This window comes from Solea solea, chromosome 16, assembly GCF_958295425.1.
Source record: "Solea solea chromosome 16, fSolSol10.1, whole genome shotgun sequence".
NCBI lineage: Eukaryota > Metazoa > Chordata > Actinopteri > Pleuronectiformes > Soleidae > Solea > Solea solea.
In genome coordinates, this window is record NC_081149.1 from 25,439,439 (window position 1) to 25,459,551 (window position 20,113).

Here is a 20,113-nt window from a genome sequence, read left to right on the forward strand (position 1 = left end):
CTGCGGCGACAGAGCGGTCACTGCAGCAACAGAGCGGTCACTATGTCAGTGACAGAGCGGTCACTGCAGCGACAGAGTGGTCACTATGTCGGTGACAGAGCGGTCACTGCGGCGACAGGGGGGTCACTATGTCGGTGACAGAGCGGTCACTGCGGCGACAGGGGGTCACTATGTCAGTGACAGAGCGGTCACTGCAGCGACAGAGTGGTCACTATGTCAGTGACAGAGCGGTCACTGCGGCGACAGGGGGTCACTATGTCAGTGACAGAGCGGTCACTGCGGCGACAGGGGGTCACTATGTCGGTGACAGAGCGGTCACTGCGACTTTACTGCTGAATCTGAATCAGGCCTCCTGAAGGCATGCTGACCTCACTTCCTGTTTGATATGTAAATGAGGTGATGGCAGTTTTCCCGCTCACACCTGGAGTTTGTACGTTGGTGCAACGGTAAAAACACAGTAGAATTAGAGCCTGTGTTTTAGAGTGGAGGCTAACGGCGGCTAGCTGCTGCTAACACACTGTGATTAGAGCTGCAACAATAAAGAGCTGATATTAAAGCCACTTAACCACCTATCGTCCCAGCTCAAGTGATCTAAAAGCCATAACTGCTTTACTGAGATGACTCCGCCCACACAGGAGGAGGAGCTATGAAGTGATGGAAAATGACATCAAGTGCGTGTAGGAAGTGCTGTTACAGTGGTGCAGTTAACTTAAGGCTGTGATGCATGGCCTCCTGGTGGGCCACGCAGGTACTGCAGGTGAGCAATTTACAGTCGAAAAATAATATTAAATATTTGCACATGTGACGGAAATAAAGTCATATTCTGCATAGTTGATGTGCTGTCACCAGCTAATGCCACTAGTGGGTGCTGTGATTCAAAAAAGATCAGGTATTTCACTGTGATGAGCACATGAATCAGTCGCTGCAGCTCTAATCACAGTGTTGTTTACACCTGACCTGGAGAGAACAGGTGTGAACGAGGAACAGTAAAAAGAAAAAAAAAGAAAAAATTGTCAATTGTGCTTGTATTGATCCAGAGTATTGATGACATCAGCACGAGAGAGAGAAAGAGACAGACAGAGAGAGAAAGAGACAGACAGACAGACAGGCCACGTCCACACTACTACGTTTTCCTGTTTCAAGATTACTACGTCCACACTGATGCAGCTGAAAACAAAGATCATGTGACCGTTCATCCTCATGAGAGGGTTATTATTGGACAGAAACTGTCAGATGCTGCCATCTACTGGAGGTCTGTGCACTCACAGTGTGAACAGGTTTGACTTTTATTTGCTTCAGTTTCTCTTCCACAAGATTTTGGAAATTAGAAACAAGAACTTGTTTTTATTAGGTGCAATGTTTAGTCAAAGGTTTGTGAAGCACTTTGTTTTCACAAGTGCTGTTTATTATTATCATCATTATTATTATTATTATTATTATAATAATAATATCAGAGCACCCTCTGCTGGACAAATAACATATTACTGTGATTCACTTTAGCCACAACAATTGAGCGATTAAGACAAAAACAGAGGGATGTGGAGGGGGGGGGGGGGGGGGGGGGGGGAGAGAGGGAGAGGGAGAGAGAGAGAGAGAGAGAGAGAGAGAGAGAGAGAGAGAGAGAGAGAGAGAGTTCACACTGACCAGGTTAGATTTATCTACAGGCCCCTCCCACACACACACACATCAGCCACCACATATACGATGTAAAAGAGCACAAAAGGTATTAAAAATGTAAGAAAAGTTCTTAAAGAAAAGTTTATAAATCGTATTTATAAAAAAAAGGAATAATACTTTGTTTTTTTTGTCTGAGGTTAAAGGGAAGAGTGGGCGTGGTCTTAGCTGCTGTCGCTGCCCACTGTGCTGCTGCTGCCGTCACTGCTGCTGTTGCCGCCGTCACCGTCGCTGCTGCCGCCGCCGTCGCTGTTGCCGCCGCCGTCGCTGTTGCCGCCGCCGTCACTGTTGCCGCCGTCGTCGCTGCTGCCGCCACCACTGCCGCTGCCCGTGTCCGCTCGCTCTCGTCTGTGGATCTGCTCGTGTGCTTTGAGGTGACCCGACTGGCTGAAAGTCTTACCGCACTGTGGGCAGGCGTACGGCCGCTCGCCCGTGTGGATCTGCTGGTGTGCCTTCAGGTGGCCAAGGCGGCCGAAGCTCTTCCCGCACTGTGTGCAGCCAAACGGCCGCTCACCAGAGTGGATTTTCTCATGGGTTTTGAGGACGCCAGAGTTACTGAAAGTCTTTCCACACTGCGAGCAGGTGAAGGGTTTCTCGCCCGTGTGGATCTGCACGTGGTTGCGGTAGCTGGTCTCCTTGGTGAAGCTCTTGCCGCAGTGCTGGCAGCAGAACGGCCGCTCGCCCGTGTGGCTCAGCTGATGAGCCTTCAGCTCTTTGGACTGGCCGAAGCTCTTCCCGCAGGTGACGCAGATGAACGGGCGCTCGCCGGTGTGCAGCCGCTGGTGTGAGCGCAGGTCGTCGGCCTTGGTGAAGCCTTTGGGACAGTGCGCGCACACGTACGGCTTCTGGCCTGTGTGGATCAGCTGGTGTCTCTTGAGGTTCCCCGCCTGGCCGAAGCTCTTGCCGCACTGTGAGCAGGTGTATGGCCGCTCCCCGGTGTGGATACGCTGGTGTGTTTTTAAGTTTCCCAGCGTGCTGAAGTTCTTCCCACACTGCGTGCAGGAGAAGGGCTTATCCCCCTGCATGTTGCGAGGTTTCCTGACAGTCGGACTCTGGGTTTTTGTAGTGATGACTTGACTCTCTCCTCCTCCCATCACCTCCGCCTTCCCGGCCGGCTGCAGCTCGTACAGAGCCCCGCCTCCAAACTCAGGGTCCAGTTTGCTCATGCTGTCCATGAGCGGGGCATCAGGGCGGAGCTTGTTGAGCTCGGTCCGGAGCTCGGCCATGTGGATGGACTCCAGGCCGTTGTGGTGCAGGTGAGTGGACTCGGGATACTCTGACTTCAGGGAGGTCAGCTCTGTGGTGTAGTAACACTGAAAGTCCACATGGTGGTCGGACTTGATGTAGTCCAGAGTGTCGGTCACCTGCCGCCACAAACAACAACAACAACAACAATCAGCCACGCTGTAAATATGCAGTAAATACACTGTAAATATGCAGTAAATAGAATGTAAATATGCCGTAAATACACTGTAAATACATTAAATGCACTGTAAATACGCCATAAATATGCAGTAAATACACTGTAAATACAATGTAAATATGCGGTAAATATGCTGTAAATATGCGGTAAATACGCTGTAAATATGCGGTAAATACACTAAATGCACTGTAAATACACTAAAAGCACTGTAAATACGCCGTAAATATGCGGTAAATACATAAAATATGCGGTAAATACACTATAAATATGCAGTAATACAATGTAAATATGCGGTAAATACAATGTAGATATGCGGTAAATACACTGTAAATACACTAAATGCACTGTAAATACACTGTAAATATGCAGTAAATACACTGAAAATACAATGTAAATATGCGGTAAATACACAAAATGCACTGTAAATACGCCATAAATATGCGGTAAATACAATGTAGATATGCGGTAAATACACTGTAAATACACTAAATGCACTGTAAATACGCCATAAATATGCAGTAAATACACTGTAAATACAATGTAAATATGCGGTAAATAAACTGTAAATACACAAAATGCACTGTAAATACGCCGTAAATATGCAGTAAATACAATGTAAATATGCGGTAAATACACTAAATGCACTGTAAATACGCTGTAAATATGCGGTAAATACATTAAATGCACTGTAAATACGCCATAAATATGCAGTAAATACACTGTAAATATGCGGTAAACACAATGTAAATATGTGGTAAATAAACTCTAAATTCACAGTAAATATGCGGTAAATACACTGTAAATATGCGGTAAATAAACTATAAATATGCGGTAAATACACAAATACACTGCAAATATGCTGTAAATACGCTGTAAATATGCGGTAAAGACACTGTAAATATGCAAAAATACACTGTAAATATGCAGTAAATACACTGTAAATACATGGTAATAAAAAATCTGTAGCACATGCTCTAAAAATACACCTTCATTTCAGAACACCTGCTTTATTTCTTGAAATTAATGTTTAATAGAAGTGTCACGATGGTGGAGGATCTAGCCACGCCCCCATTGTGATGTTGTGTTTGTAGCCACGCCCCAGTGTGACATTAGTCCTCAAATGTCTCCTTTTTGTCCAAAACCAAAATGATTCCGTTTGAATTGAAAAAGCTGAAAAATCACAAACTGCTTTGAATAATCACAAAAACACTGACTGATTAACTGATGATGAGAGAAGAAATTATTAGCTTAGTCATTGATGATTATTATTATTATTACAATGATAATAATAAGTATGTCTGAAGACGTAGGATAATGAGGAAACACGTGGAGGCATGGCCACAGATGTGACACATTCATCACATGACCTAAAATTCTGTTACCTGGGAGATGTAGTCGAACACGGAGCTAGGCTCATAGTGCGACTTGTACTCCAGTTCTGCGATGTCGCTATGGTGAAACGGGCCCAGGTGGTGGTTGCCGTGGTGACAGTGATGTTCAGACTTAATGTAGTCCAGGCCACTGATCTCCATCTTGATCTGGTCCTGGCCCAGCTCGGCGGTGGACAGCGGCTGGATCTCCGACAGGTCCACTGTCCTGATGGGCTCCAGGTCTCCATCCTCCGGCTCGCTCTTCACGCACGGCAGCATCACCAGCGGCTCCGCGATCTCCGCCGCCAGCGAGCTGAGTGTGGGCGTGGGGCAGTCAGAGGCGAGAAGGGCCATGGTGGGCGCCGGGGCAGAGGCGGCCGGACCTGGGCCATGGTCCCCTTGAAGGGAGGAGTCCAGGGAAGGGGGAGGGGAGCAACAATCAGGGGGCAGGCCGAGGCTCAAACACTCCGTCTCCAAGTCTGTCATGGTGAGGGGCGGAGCTTATCCTCCTCACCTCTCTCTGTCCAACACCTATCGCTGAGGCCTTCCTTCCTCCACTCCCCGCAGAAGAGATACACCTGTCCTGAGAGGAGGTGGGGCTGCGAGTAGGGGGCGTGGCCCTGAGCGTCTCCTCTGGATTCCAACCACACGTCACCACCCACATGAGATGGGGCCCTGCCTGTAGAGACAGAGGTCAGAGGTCAGCCATGTTTACAGACACGAGTTCTTGCCAAATATAAACACGTTAAAAGAAGGATGGATTCTGCTGCTACACTGATAATACTGCTACTATTACTACTGCTACTATTAATACTGCTTTTACATCTACTTCTATTACTACAACTGCTCTTACTGCACTAGTACAATTACTACTACACGGTGTAGTACCGTAGTACTGATGAACGGCCTCCACACATACACACAGAGAGAAAAGTTTGCAAGTCCCTACAGGAGGTGCACCTGAACAAGAGGCTGAAGAGTGCGGGGTCAGGGGTCATACTGCGGGGTCATAGGTCAGGGTGTGGAGGAGCAGGTATCTCACCTGACCCCCGCCCCCCTCCTCTCTGGCCACGCAGCTTGTGCTCACAGTGGCTCTGGATGCGGCGGTGATGGGGTTTTTCTCTGCGGGCTAAAGTCTCCGCTTTGTCTGCAGCGACTCCGTCTTTCACCGCCCGGAGTGAGAAGTGAATGCGGGGAGAGACGCGTGTGTGGCGGCTGCTCGGTCTACAGAGACACGGCAAGCGGACATGCACAGCTAACGCGGCTAACACAGTGGCCATCTTGTTTATCACACTCACGTCGTCGGAGCCCGCTAAGCTAGCTAGCGGCGGCTAGCTGGCGTTAGCAACGGGAGAAAGTGAGAGTGAGGCGGGGGAGGAGAGCGGCAGAGGGCGGGGAGCCGCGGTGCTGACAGCCGCGACACTAAACACACCGACGGTGAAAAGCACACGAGCGGCGGGGGCCGACGGAGACAGACGCGGGCGCCAGGCTTCATGTGTCAGAGAGCCCGTTACACAGGCAGGAAAAGCAGCCGAGCGAAGCACCGGAGCCGAGCGGCCGGCGAAAACAGCGGGAGAGCAGTCGTTACTTACCTGACGCTGGTCCGGGTCATGGACGCCTGTCCGCCTCGGTTCGGTCCGCTGTCCGTCACTCTGTTACTCCGCCGGACCCGCCACGTCCTCCTCGGCAGAACAGCCCGCCGCCTCTCCTCCTCTCCTCTCCTCTCCTCCCCTCTATCACTCACTAATTCTGCTCCCTCCTTCTTACCTTCCTTCCTTCCCTCCCTCCTGTATTTCTCCTCCTCCTTTCCTTTCCTCCTCTCTTCCTGTCTGCCCGCCGCTCTCTCGGGCTCGTTCACGCGGATACGCAGGTAACTACGGTAACAGGAGTAGGTAGGCACAGCCTCCAGGGTCGCGCGCATGGCGGGCTCGCGCTTCCTACATTGTAACGGCACGACAAGGTTGCTTCTCCGCTACAAAAAGTACCTACCTAACGTGGGCGGAGTCATCACTGCACGGCTGAGTGAAACTGCGCTGACACACACACACACACACACCCACGAGTGACAAGTGACTTTACACCAGACTTCTGTAGTTGTTGATTGATTTTTAGGATTGCTAAGTAGTTTTAACAGTTCGGCACTGCGGAGTACAGCCTCCTACTCCACAGACTACAGTGGCAGCGGTCTGTGATGCCGCTCGCGATCGCCAGCACTGCCCCTAAACACACCACTCCACTTTAACAGACTCCTGTCAAATATAGAGAATTCCCTGGTAGTTGTTGGAAATTAACCCACGTTTTCAGGGTTGTTGACCGGTTGTTAAGTAGTGATCTACAGTTCGGTGCTGTTGGGCTTGATTTGTGAGTCAGTCAGTGGCTGGCAGTCTGACCAATCATCACATAGTACCCACTTAGCACGCTTTTGGAACCTCCCCAGAGCAGGTACTAAAAACAGTACCTGGTACCAGGTACTATGCTAGTGGAAACGCTACTCAAACCGTGGCGTGGCGAGTAGAGCCGGTGGAAACACACCATAACAGAATCATCGTGAAGCGATATATATACACTATTATATACACATATGTGTATATATACACACACACACACATTATATATACACATAAGTGTTAAATATAAACGGTAAAATCTGTAAACTTTGAAATTAAAACATTTGTTAAATAACTGCAAAAAAAGATAACTTTACATTTAAAAAATCTGTTCAATCTAAATTGTTAAAAAAGTAACTTTAACAGGAAGAATGTTTTCAAACACGGACAAGGACACGTAGTGGGGCGGGCCCCCCTGGGGAGGCGTGGTGAGGTGTCGGGGAGCGTGAGAGGCAGGGCAGGGCAACTCATACAGTGGTTTATACAGATAAATAAATAAAAATGATCAGGTTCTCAATAGTATTTCAATTCCGGGGGGGGGGGGGGGGGGTGCATATCAGAAAATAATAGAGAACCACTGACTTAAGTGTTTCATCTGTAGACAGGAAGTCAACGCTGCCGACAGGAAATCAACGCTGCAGACAGGAAGTCAGTCTAGAGAGTGAAGTTGGGAACATTTAATGGTTTTTGTTTGAACATAAAGTACCTGGTCAAATCGACTAAAACAGGTGATAAAAACAAACATTCAGACGCTGCAGCTTCATTATCAGCGTCAAACACATCATGTAAAAAAAAAATCATTTTCACATTGGCGCAGGAAAAGAGCTTTTCCATTTTTTTTTCCCGGGTCCCTCCTTGCTCCACAACAGCACTTTTATTTTGAAGGTTTTTTTTAACCAGGTTTGTTTTAGAGTGCTGGGTTACAAAAGAGGGCTGATTTTATCAAAAGTATTGCATCAAATCCAAAAACACAGGCAAGTCAGTTCATTGAGATTAAACAGGGACTAAAAACTGATTTCATATAAAATAATCATAGAATTAAAAAAAAAACCATCACATTTCCCTGTGATTTGAAACAAATAAAACACAAAAGTAAAATCCCTGTTGTCCTGATGTTGTTCCTTGAGGAACTCCAGCGTTAACGTCTTTACCATCTGGACTTCCTGCGAGATTCTGTAATCTTTAACTTTGAAATGATCACACACCACCCACTAACTACACCCACATCACAGGAAGTCAACGTGTGATGTCTGACAACGACGCAACGCGTCACGAAAAAAAAGAAAGACAAATGCATCTGTTTGAAAAAAGATTAAAAAATAAAATAAAAATTCACAAACACTGAATTTCTGTTGTGGTTTTTTTGTACTTTTCCTGCATCATTTTTAAGCAACTTTTTTGGGAGATGTATAAAAAAAAAGAAGAAAAAAATAATATTAAAAGAAATGTCTGAATTGTAACTTAAATCTCAGAATTCTTTTATTTTCTTGTTTTCCCACACGTGGTCCAAATCCTCATCATGTGGACATTTACGAACTATGACAATTGTTAATATTGAAGACGCTGCACTACACTTACGTCAGAGGTCAGAACTGAGACGTGACCTCTGAGTTGACCCCAGTCACTGCTGTGAACCAAAACTAAAACAGTTTAAAAACAACGATAACAGAAAGTCAATCATGGGTTTACTAAACTACAACTGTGATTAGATTTTTGGGTTAATTTGAAGTGTATTTATTTTTTCCTTGACTAATTGTCACCTTTTTGAATCTTACACCTGGCAAATATTACACTAAAACAAATAAAAAATAAACTTTTACAAAAAATAAAAACTAGCAAACCTCATTTTAAAAACAAAAAGTCAAAACTAAATAAAAACAAAAACTAATGGAAAATCTAAAACTCTCTCTGTTTTCTTCAGTTCTGTGAAACTAAAGTGAAATCAGTGGCAGCCATCTCAGAACGTCTGACTACAACTGCAACGCACCACGGTGCCACAAAGGGAGCTGCAGCTTTCCAGTCATTCCAGGACTTCATGATTTAAAATGTTCTTGTTTGTCTTGTTGTATTTCTTAGAATTCTGACTTTCATCTCTGATTGATTGGTGTCAGCAAAGAACCAAAGATAATTTAGTTTTTGACGTGTGTGTGAAGATTTGAGAAGACTCCAGGCGTGATTCACGTTTGCTTTTAGCATTTTCATGATTCAATGTTTCTAACGATCTGTATCTTAAAAAACAACAAATGAAATCCCTAAATCTAAGTCTTTTTGCATTTTTTCACCCAGATGCATTTGTGTGTTTGTAACGAACACAGCTGTGATTGGTCCACGTTAAAAACTGCACCACTGAAGATCTGATTCTTTTTTAAACACTGATCTTTTTTGTCTTTTATAAAAATTAAATCTCCCTTTTCCTGTGTTTTTTTTGGCTCACTACGGAAGCCCACGTCTGCCAAGATGCAACAAAAAAGAACTCACAAAATAAAAATAGAAGCAAAAGTGAGATTTTTTTCTCTTTGTTAAAAACACTTGAGCCTCAATGTTTTCATGTGAAATAATAACAAGAACAGTGAAATCAAACTCTGACCGTGGTCAAACAACACTGAGGTAACAAGGTTTGTGTCCGTCCAAAATGAGGTATGTGAAATTAAAAGTGCAACCAAGCAAGTTTTCAAAGACGTGGTCTGATAACGGTCAGATAACTGTGAGATAACGGTCAGATAACTGTCAGATAACTGTCAGATAACGGTCAGATAACTGTGAGATAACGGTCAGATAACTGTGAGATAACGGTCAGATAACTGTCAGATAATTGTCAGATAACGGTCAGATAACTGTGAGATAACGGTCAGATAACTGTGAGATAACGGTCAGATAACTGTCAGATAACTGTCAGATAACGGTCAGATAACTGTGAGATAACGGTCAGATAACTGTCAGATAACTGTCAGATAACGGTCAGATAACTGTGAGATAACGGTCAGATAACTGTGAGATAACGGTCAGATAACTGTCAGATAATTGTCAGATAACGGTCAGATAACTGTGAGATAACGGTCAGATAACTGTGAGATAACGGTCAGATAACTGTCAGATAACTGTCAGATAACGGTCAGATAACTGTGAGATAACGGTCAGATAACTGTGAGATAACGGTCAGATAACTGTGAGATAACAGTCAGATAACTGTGAGATAACGGTTGATAACTGTGAGATAACGGTCAGATAACGGTCAGATAACGGTCAGATAACTGTGAGATAACGGTCAGATAACGGTCAGATAACTGTGAGATAACGGTCAGATAACTGTGAGATAACGGTCGATAACTGTGAGATAACGGTCAGATAACGGTCAGATAACTGTGAGATAACGGTCGATAACTGTGAGATAACGGTGAGATAACGGTCAGATAACTGTGAGATAACGGTCGATAACTGTGAGATAACGGTCAGATAACTGTGAGATAACGGTCAGATAACTTTAATCCTTCCGGATTAAAAGCCCAGTTTTTGATGTCAACCTCACACTGTCTGGTTCTGACTCACATGTTCACCGCTGTTCAATGAACGCCCGTCCTACTCTGCCTGGGATTGGCTAACTTACTGGCCAATCAGAGAGGACAGAGTCTGGGTCCGGACCGTGGTCCGCCCCTTACTGACCCCTGGTTTAGGTTTTCATGAGTGAATAATCCGAGTGACGTAACGTTGCATGTCGTTGTCCACGCTCGCGTCAGTAAGCACACTTTGAGCGAATATCGCATTATTGGCGTTTTCTGTTTGTTTTGGCAGAAATGGACTTCCACACAAACCGGATTAAAGATTCTGTGTTTACTCACAGAAACAGAAGAAACGACCCACAAGTACGTTTGTACGAGTTCAGAATGGTCAGCGATTCGTAGCCTTAGAACACGCCTTTTTTCAGCACTTTAGCGGCAAGAGTCCAGTTTAGCGACGTCCGCCATCTTGTGTGGACGACACATTCCCTTCTTTTCATGTCATCATCAGTTTTCTGAAAAGTAAAATGTGAGATTCACATTCAGCGATGATGACGACGGTTTCCTGTACGACTTTGTCGAAAAATTTCAAACTCAAAAAAAACAACAACACAGAAGTGAGGAGAAATAAAGAGACGTGAAAGAGGTCAAAGGTCACTGGCCGTCCTCGCTCTTTCACGTTCAACATTAAAAACAAAACATTGTTACAACTAGGAAACAGGAAACGAGGTAGGCGGAGTCTGTCTGACTTCACCAGCAAGGTCACCAGCAGCAGCTTGGTGTCCTGTCCTCAAACATGTGACCTCGCTCCTCGACCTGTAGGAACACATGTCCGCTCCGGTGATCCGCTCCAGGGTTGGACCCATCGCTCGGCCTTTTGTGTGCGTGGTTCCGGTTGAACCAGAAGGTGTCGCTGTAAGTGTTGCTTTGATGCTCCACAGTGGGCGTGGCCACATCATCACTCCTTGTGACCAGAGTCACATTGGAGAGAAAGGACGAGGTCGTTCCAACGAGACTGAGATTAGGATTAGGTTGTGATCTGGTCCTGGTCCAGGTTGCGTCTTTCAGACAACGATAGCAGAGCAATGTGGTTCTTGTTCTAGTCCTGGTCAGGTATTTAATTGGTTCTGGTTGTGAGCTAGTTCTGAGGTGCTGCTTTTGACATGGTTATGATTTGATCCTGGTTTTAATGCTGGTTGAGATCATGTTCTGGTCCTGACTGAGATCTGGTTGAAGTCTGGTTTTAGTTCTGGTTGTGATGTGATTTTGATCTGGTTCTGGTTCAGTCCTTGTTCTAAGGTGCATGTCCTCTGATGACCCTGTATCTGCGCCCAGTTCTTCCTGGTGGAACTGGACGGGTTCAGGACTGGTGGGCGGGGTGCTGGGTGTGGACATGGCTGTGGAGGCGGGTCACTGAAGAGAACCTCTTTCCGCAGTCCGAGCAGCATAGCGGCGTGTTGGCGGCGGCGCCAGCTGTGGCGGCAACGCCGGGAGGAGACGACGGGGACGAGGTGTCGGTGACGGTTTCAGCGACGTGGGTTTGGCGGTGAGCCTTCAGGAGAGACATGCGACTGAATCTCCGCCCACACTCGTCACACTCTGACCACACCCTCCGCCTCTTCTTCTGCAGGGAGACGAGAACTGATCAATCAATACAAAATCTAATCATTTACATTTCACTCGTTGATTAAAACACAGGATGACTTCCTGTTTGTCCTCACCTTCCTCCCTTTATCCTCCTCTTCCTCCTCCTCTTCCTCCTCCCCCTCCTTGGTTGAGCCCGGCAGCTCAGTTCCGTCCCGGCAGTTGTTGGTGTCCTCGTTCTCCAGAGCAGCGAGGACGTCCCGGGCAGTGGCGTCCTCACCGGCGTCCTCCAGCAGCTGAGACGGCAGTGTCAGAAGACGATGAAGCATCGACGCTGAAGAGCGATGCCCGGACGAGCCTGCGGGGGGAAGTAGAGGACATGAAGGAGATCGTCATCATCGGATAATGACTGACAGCAAACAGGGCGTGGTCATGTTCTCTGAAACCAGCTGAGTCATGACAAAAACTTCCATTATGTTAAATCAGGATTAAACCCAGGATCATTGATATTTAAAATCAGGATTAAAACCTGGATCATTGATATTGAAGTCAGGATTAAACTAGGGAACTTTGATATTTAAAGTCAGGATTAAACTAAGGAACTTTGATATTTAAAGTCAGGATTAAACCCTGGATCATTCATATTGAAGTCAGGATTAAACTAAGGAACTTTGATATTTAAAGTCAGGATTAAACTAAGGAACTTTGATATTTAAAGTCAGGATTAAACCCTGGATCATTGATATTGAAGTCAGGATTAAACTGGGTGTATTTCACTCCCTCACCTGCAGGGCTGAGAGGGGGGCCAGGCGAGGGGCCAGGTGAGGATCTGGCAGCGTTGGTAGCATTAGCATCAGCGTTGGTAGCGGTAGTATTGGCGGTGGTAGCAGTAGCATTTGTAGCACTGGCGTTGGTAGCGGTAGCATTGGTAGCACTGCTCTTCCGACTGTCTGCGGGTTCCACATCGGCATCAGGAGAAAAGACCTCCATGTCCTCCAGAGGTGTCCAGCGAGGATCCTGCTGGGGGGAGGAGGGGGAGGGCTCCAGGGTCACTGAGGGAGCTGGTAGATGCTCCGCCCCTTGCTCATGCCTCCCACCTCCACCTCCTTCCCCACCCAGCTCTTTGATCTGCAGGACGTCACTGCACCATTTCTGACCAAAGACCTTGTCCAGGATTGGAAACCAGTCCTGAGAGACTGAGAGCACCGGGGGGCGCTCTGGGTCCAGAAGTGGAGAAGGAGAAGAGCATCAGTGACATGAGGAAATAGAAAAGAAAGTGTGGAAAAGAGGAAAGGGTGGAAGGGTGGGATGAAGAGAAAAAGTTATAAAATTGGACTTAAATTTGACAGAAATCATCACTACACATGTGTAAACATGGACAAGAGGCGGAGCTTTAATGTCAGGATTAAACCCAGAAACGTTGATATTTAAAGCCAGGATTAAAGCCAGAAACATTGATATTTAAAGCCAGGATTAAAGCCAGAAACATTGATATTTAAAGCCAGGATTAAAGCCAGAAACATTGATATTTAAAGCCAGGATTAAACCCAGAATCATTTATTTTAAAAGCCAGGATTAAAGCCAGAAACATTGATATTTAAAGCCAGGATTAAAGCCAGAAACGTTTATTTTAAAAGCCAGGATTAAAGCCAGAAACGTTTATTTTAAAAGCCAGGATTAAAGCCAGAAACATTGATATTTAAAGCCAGGATTAAACCCAGAAATGTGATATTTAAAGCCAGGATTAAAGCCAGAAATGTTGATATTTAAAGCCAGGATTAAAGCCAGAAACGTTAATATTTAAAGCCAGGATTAAAGCCAGAAACATTTATATTAAAAGCCAGGATTCAAGCCAGAAACCTTGATATTTAAAGCCAGGATTAAAGCCAGAAACATTGATATTTAAAGCCAGGATTAAAGGCAGAAACATTGATATTTAAAGCCAGGATTAAAGACAGAAATGTTTATATTTAAAAGCCAGGATTAAAGGCAGAAACATTCATATTTAAAGCCAGGATTAAACCCAGAAACATTGATATTTAAAGCCAGGATTTAAGCTAGAAATGTTGATATTAAAGCCAGAAACGTTAATATTTAAAGCCAGGATTAAAGCCAGAAACATTTATATTTAAAGCCAGGATTAAAGCCAGAAATGTTGATATTTAAAAGCCAGGATTAAAGGCAGAAACATTCATATTTAAAGCCAGGATTAAAGCCAGAAACATTGATATTTAAAGCCAGGATTAAAGCTAGAAATGTTGATATTAAAGCCAGGATTAAAGCCAGAAACATTAATATTCCAGGATTAAACCCAGAAACATGGCTCAGGCTTTAGTTAGTCGTTTTATTCACTCACCCTGCGTCTCTGTTGTCTTTTTGGACATGGTGACCTCGGCGTGCTCCTCTCGAGCGTCCTCTGAGCCACTGGGAGATACAGAGTCGTTCTCTGACCCTCTTCTCCTCCCCCCGGCTCCTCCCCCTCTCCCCTTCTCTCCTCCCCCTGCATCAGAACTCCTGCGCAGTCTCTCCTCCAGCATCTTCTGCTCACACTCCATCTTGGTGATCTCCAGCAGCAGGTCGTCAAACGACGCCTCCACGATCTTGGTCAGCTCACGCACAGCAAAGTTCAGGACCTGCTCCATGACCGACTTCAGCTGACCTGCACACAAGAGAGGAGAAACTACAGTTGCACGGTACACACGGTACACCGCGGTGCCAAATCGTAACGGTTCCTACTATACTAGAAATTCTACACAACGGTACTACCATGGATTACTATACTACCGGTGCCAGTTTCCACGACTTAGCCTCCCGGCATCGCACTGCAGGCTACTCCCTTGTAAAGAAACCAACATGGCAACTACTGCAACCGAACTACACAGCTGCTGAATGATGAAAACAAACAACAAGCTAAACTTCTGTCTCGCCCAGACGTGCACACGGCTTAGTCACAAACACCAGACAACACACTCACCATGGCAGAAGCACATATATATGCATTACATTACATTACATGTCATTTAGCAGACGCTTTTATCCAAAGCGACTTACAATAAGTGCATTTAAACATTTGGGTACAAATAAGAGCTAGAAGTAAGTAAGAGCTTCAAGTAAAATGTACTATGCACACACAAGGACGCGTCCGGTCTAGTTTCACACACGAGGGCGCGTCCCGTCTAGTTTCACACACGAGGACGCGTCCCGTCTAGTTTCACACACGAGGGCGCGTCCCGTCTAGTTTCACACACGAGGACGCGTCCCGTCTAGTTCTACACACGAGGGCGCGTCCCGTCTAGTTTCACACACGAGGGCGCGTCCCGTCTAGTTTCACACACGAGGACGCGTCCCGTCTAGTTTCACACACGAGGACGCGTCCCGTCTAGTTCTACACCGAGGACGCGTCCCGTCTAGTTTCACACACGAGGACGCGTCCCGTCTAGTTTCACACACGAGGACGCGTCCGGTCTTTAGGTTTCACACACAAGGACGCGTCCGGTCTTTAGGTTTCACACACAAGGACGCGTCCGGTCTTTAGGTTTCACACACAAGGACGCGTCCCGTCTAGTTCTACACACGAGGACGCGTCCCGTCTAGTTCTACACCGAGGACGCGTCCCGTCTAGTTCTACACCGAGGACGCGTCCCGTCTAGTTCTACACACGAGGACGCGTCCCGTCTAGTTCTACACACGAGGACGCGTCCCGTCTAGTTCCACACACGAGGACGCGTCCCGTCTAGTTCCACACACGAGGACGCGTCCCGTCTAGTTCCACACACGAGGACGCGTCCCGTCTAGTTTCACACACAAGGACGGTCCCGTCTAGTTCCAGACACGAGGGAGCGTCGTGTCTAGTTTCACACACGAGGACGCGTCCCGTCAAGTTCCACACACGAGGACGCGTCCCGTCTAGTTCCAGACACGAGGGAGCGTCGTGTCTTGTTCCAGACAGGAGGACGCGTCCCGTCTAGAGTTGCACGATACCCACGGTACCCGCGGTGCCAAATCGTAACGGTTCCTACTATACTAGAAATTCTACACGACGGTACTACCGTGGATTACTATACTACCGGTGCCAGTTTTTGCTATATTGCGGCCGCCTCTACTCTCCTCCCGGCTTTTCACTGCATGCTACTCCCTTGTAAACAAACCCACATTGTAACTACTGCAACTGAACTACACAGCTGCTGAATGATTGGCTGTTTGCCTGTTACTGGTGACATTCAGGGATATGATAGGCTGTTTCCGCACGCTGGGTCCTCCCCTCTGTTAGCTGATTGGCTGTTCATGTGTTTCTGTCGGCAAGAACGAACTCCATGAAGACAGCTCCGCTTCGATAGAAATTAGTTTCAAAACAAACAACAAGCTAAAGTTGTGTCTCGCCCAGACGCGCGCACAGCTTAGAGTCACAAACACAAGACAACACACTCACCATGGCAGAAGCACTGGGCCTGAGCGGCGAGTCTGCCGCGGCGTCAGTGGCACCGCTAACTTTGCTAAAAAAAAAACTAACTCCAAAAGTTGCATTTGGAACTATTTTGGCTTTAAATGAGACACAGACGGTAAAGCAATAGACGATGGCCGTCCACTGTGCAGGCGCTGCCACCAAGCTATAGGAGCCAAAGGAGGGAACACGTCTAACCTCATAAAACACCTGCAGTGTCGTCACCCACATTTATATGTCCAGTACCAGGTTAGTATTGGCTAATATTAGGCTATATGCTCCGTGTACAGGCTGAGGAATGAAGAGTTAAAGGATGTCAAAGTATAAAGCACATAAACATATAGTTTTCACAGGGAATCAGTTCCTGTTTATTGTATTTTGTTATGTTATATGTTATATGTTTATCATGCACTAAACAACATTATAAGTAATTAATAAGTATTTATAACTTGTACAAATTACATTGCAGTTCATAAAAATAATAATAATCAAAAAAGGCCGCAGTATCGCGATACTACCCGGAACTGCGATACTTTGTCTGGTATAGTTTCGTGGTTACTCATTTTGGTATCGTGACAACTCTAGTCCCGTCTTACTCGTTTCAACAATAAAAACATAATGATGGACACGCAGCACAAGGCACAAACAACTATTCACACACAACTACACAACATAACGTGTCTACAGAGGAAATTGTGTCCATCACATGAAAACTGTGAACATGTCATTGGGAACAATGTTGAATTTATTATTAACTTATAAAACTTATAATCCTCCGCTGCACAGCAGCCCCAGATAATGCAAAAACGCCATTGCTCATAAAGTATTTAAATATTCACACGTAAACGGCTCGGTTCATTCAACATTAGAGCGCCACCTACAGTGCTGGCAAATGTACTACAGTGTTTTGATGTCCTGTTTCCTGGGAACTTTAGGAAAACGGCAACACAAAGATGGGTTCTGTGTGCTGTGATGTTAAAATCCCAGATTCTCTCTCTGGACTTTGGTGTGGGAGAGTGAGTGGTTCACAAGCTTCAGTTTGTGTCCCGCAGGGAGATAAAGACGTGGACGTGTGACGTCGACGTCGTAGACTTAAAGTGACGTAGACGTGGTAGACTCTTTATAACTGTACCGTGTACACAATCGTGAATATAGTTGTGTATATTGTGCAAGTTATCATGCAAATATTATGCAAATAACGTTACACAATTAACAAATATGATCATAAATAAATCGAATCAAATCATGTGTATATGGTTAATATTATTGTGTCTACGATCATATACAACATCGTGAAAATAATGGTGCAAACATTGAATGCTTCTTACCTACGACTCGTCCCCTCTGTTCCAGGCGGCGTGTGTCGGTGTAGCAGCGGGGCTCAGTGCTCTGTCCTCCGGGGGCGTGAATCCTCTGCTCGGGCTTTGTCCTGCCGCTCTCCGCCGCCTCGTCACTCCTCTTCCGCGATGAGTCCCCGCCGTCTGCGGCGCTGGTGTTGTCCCGGTTCTCCCGAGACTGCAGCTGGAGCCGGAGCCGGTGGTTTTCCTGCTCTTTCACGGCGGTTTCCAGCAGCAGCGCGTTCAGACTGGAGCCCACCGTTTTGCTGATTTCCTGGACGGCGAACTGAACGACCTGCTCCAGCACAGACTCCAGCTGCCCCTGAAAAAACGAAATGTACACGGCCCCGTTCATGTTTTCGGCCCCTCCTTTCAAGGGCCTCTCTCATTCTTGTGTACCGGAGCCGCCAGTCCTTCACACAGCCCGGTCTTCCCGACGGAAAACAAGCGAGACACGTCCCCGGGTCGCACGGCCGTCCTCGCCGATGCTTGGCTCACTTTCTCCGGCGGCTTCGCTACTCTTTTCTCTGCGCTGGGCGCGTGTTCAGCCTCCCCGGAGGCTGCCGGAAAGACCCGAGTAGACGCGCAGGAGCATTTTCCCGCCCACATGTGCTGAGCCGCGCGTGCCGGGCCCGTGCACGCTCGCGCCCCTGCAGTCAGCCATTTTGGCTTTGACAAAATAACATGAGAGAGTGCCAGAGACATTTGAGTCACCGCCTCCGCAGCGCCACCTACTGCTGCACGTCTTTATCACACTAAATCATTTCAATCATTTTAGACTAAATATCACACATGTCATGTGGACACTTTGTTATGCTTGCATAATAACAATAAAGAATCTTGAATGTTGATGTACGACTGTAGTAAAGTAGCTGTAATGTGCTGAGTCACGGAGGTTTGCAGGGTTTTTCTCACGAACACACGTCACGTGACCAGCAAGGTACAAACAGGAATCAGGTGGTTGCTTAGTAACAGAAAATCCTGCGAACAGGAGCGTGACAAGTCTAAAACGCAAAATCGCAGTTTTCAAGATAAAAGTCTCCATTAATGTTTGTCCATGCTTAAACACAAGCTAACAGTTTAATAATAAAAGTCTGGGAGGGGGGGGGCGTGGTGTCTGCTGCTTTGTGTCTGCCCTGCCCACCCCACCCCACCGTCTCTGATTGAGCGCATGCTGCAGCGGAGGGACACTCCCCCTAAAAAAACATGCACGTTTTCTCCAGGCTTTACGGCATCAGCGTCTGAGATGAGGGGGCGTGGCCAGTTTCATGACGCTCGAGGACTAGCTCTGTCTTTGTTGTGAAGGAGGCCGAATCGAGCCGAGCCGTACCTGAGCAGGCCACACCCCCTCCCGCCCCCGCGCCTGTGTGTGTGTGTGTGTGAACTCAACATGTGAATGTTACGTCATCAACATGTTCAGTGCAGCACGTGCAGCGAGAGGAAGTGGTTTGTTTCCTTCTTTAGACACAAAAACGCCTCAGTCATCACTAACATGTGAGGACTCACTCACACATACACACACAGACAGAGTGTGTGTCTGTCTGTGTGTGTGTGTGTGTGCTTTATGTCTATATTTAATTTACAATAGTATAAAAGTTCAAATCACAACAATATTTTTTAAATGTAGTTGTTGCACACACACACACACACACACACAGACACACACACACACTGCTGCCTCCATCACTAAGTTGAAATGCCTGATTTTATCACTTCAGTGTTTGACATCAGCAGCAGAGGACCAGCAGCTCCTGTGTCCCCGCAGCTAAAATCACTGGTTTTCTCTCTGGACTTTGGTGTGGGAGAGTGAGGGATTTATAAAAGTCTAACAGTGAGATAAAGACGTGATCATGTGACGCAGAGATCGTAGATTAAGACGACAGAAAAATGATGGGTGTAAATATCTCATGGAAGTCGTCCACAGTCTGACTTTGTCTTTTTGAGACAAACGTCTGGCTCAGACGTCTCTTTCACTACATGCTCGGTGTGATCCATAGATTTGTTGTTGACGTGTTTGACCTGACAGTTTGAAAGTTTGCATATTATTAATGTTTTATTTATTTTAACTTTGAATTACAGCCGCATGGTCATTGTATCTGTATTAAAATATAATGTGTACATATATATATATATATACACACACATTACTACAATGCTGCAATTTTAATAAAAAATACATTAATTAATAAGTTAAATATTTAAAATGTGAAAATAATAACAATAGCACTTGGCACCAGCCACCATTCAAACAGCAGAACAATACATACATACTTGCTTACTTGAGTATTGAGAAACGGCCACAGAGTTCCTTTCTCAATACTCAAGTACGCAAGGATGTACTTGCGTACTTGGGAAGTACGACTGGAATACATACTTGCCAAGTTCAGGAGTACACAAGTATGA

General features: G+C 46.1%; 2 protein-coding genes across 3 annotated transcripts; both read right to left on the reverse strand.

The window, feature by feature from the left end:
• Positions 1-1,753: 1,753 nt before the first annotated feature.
• On the reverse strand, positions 1,754-6,420 carry si:dkeyp-113d7.1 (uncharacterized protein LOC407709 homolog). 2 transcript variants are annotated; one of them, XM_058654053.1, is made up of 3 exons: positions 6,060-6,420; positions 4,480-5,146; positions 1,754-3,038 (listed from the first exon to the last, which is right to left on the reverse strand). In XM_058654053.1, the coding sequence occupies exons 2-3, from the start codon at positions 4,951-4,953 to the stop codon at positions 1,839-1,841; spliced, it is 1,674 nt and encodes a 557-aa protein (XP_058510036.1). In that variant the 5' UTR covers positions 4,954-5,146; positions 6,060-6,420; the 3' UTR covers positions 1,754-1,838. The 2 variants fall into 2 exon arrangements, with proteins under 2 accessions (XP_058510036.1, XP_058510037.1); XM_058654054.1 differs by lacking the exon at positions 6,060-6,420 and adding an exon at positions 5,428-6,004.
• A 1,096-nt stretch (positions 6,421-7,516) lies between these two features.
• Positions 7,517-18,439, reverse strand: si:dkeyp-113d7.10 (uncharacterized). The gene is made up of 5 exons (XM_058653262.1): positions 17,702-18,439; positions 14,289-14,591; positions 12,718-13,149; positions 12,070-12,290; positions 7,517-11,972 (listed from the first exon to the last, which is right to left on the reverse strand). The coding sequence occupies exons 1-5, from the start codon at positions 18,063-18,065 to the stop codon at positions 11,709-11,711; spliced, it is 1,584 nt and encodes a 527-aa protein (XP_058509245.1). The 5' UTR covers positions 18,066-18,439; the 3' UTR covers positions 7,517-11,708.
• Between the last annotated feature and the right edge of the window lie 1,674 nt (positions 18,440-20,113).

What these genes read in the sequence shown, in the direction of transcription:
- si:dkeyp-113d7.10 (XM_058653262.1), bottom strand. Translation starts at nt 18,065, where the DNA reads ATGAACGGGGCCGTGTACATTTCGTTTTTTCAGGGGCAGCTGGAGTCT. An exon ending in AAAGACAACAGAGACGCAGG is followed by an intron (nt 13,150 to 14,288) that starts GTGAGTGAATAA and finishes TTCTGGACCCAG; the next exon opens with AGCGCCCCCCGGTGCTCTCA. An exon ending in CCCCCCTCTCAGCCCTGCAG is followed by an intron (nt 12,291 to 12,717) that starts GTGAGGGAGTGA and finishes TTCCCCCCGCAG; the next exon opens with GCTCGTCCGGGCATCGCTCT.
- si:dkeyp-113d7.1 (XM_058654053.1), bottom strand. Translation starts at nt 4,953, where the DNA reads ATGACAGACTTGGAGACGGAGTGTTTGAGCCTCGGCCTGCCCCCTGAT. An exon ending in TGTTCGACTACATCTCCCAG is followed by an intron (nt 3,039 to 4,479) that starts GTAACAGAATTT and finishes TTGTGGCGGCAG; the next exon opens with GTGACCGACACTCTGGACTA.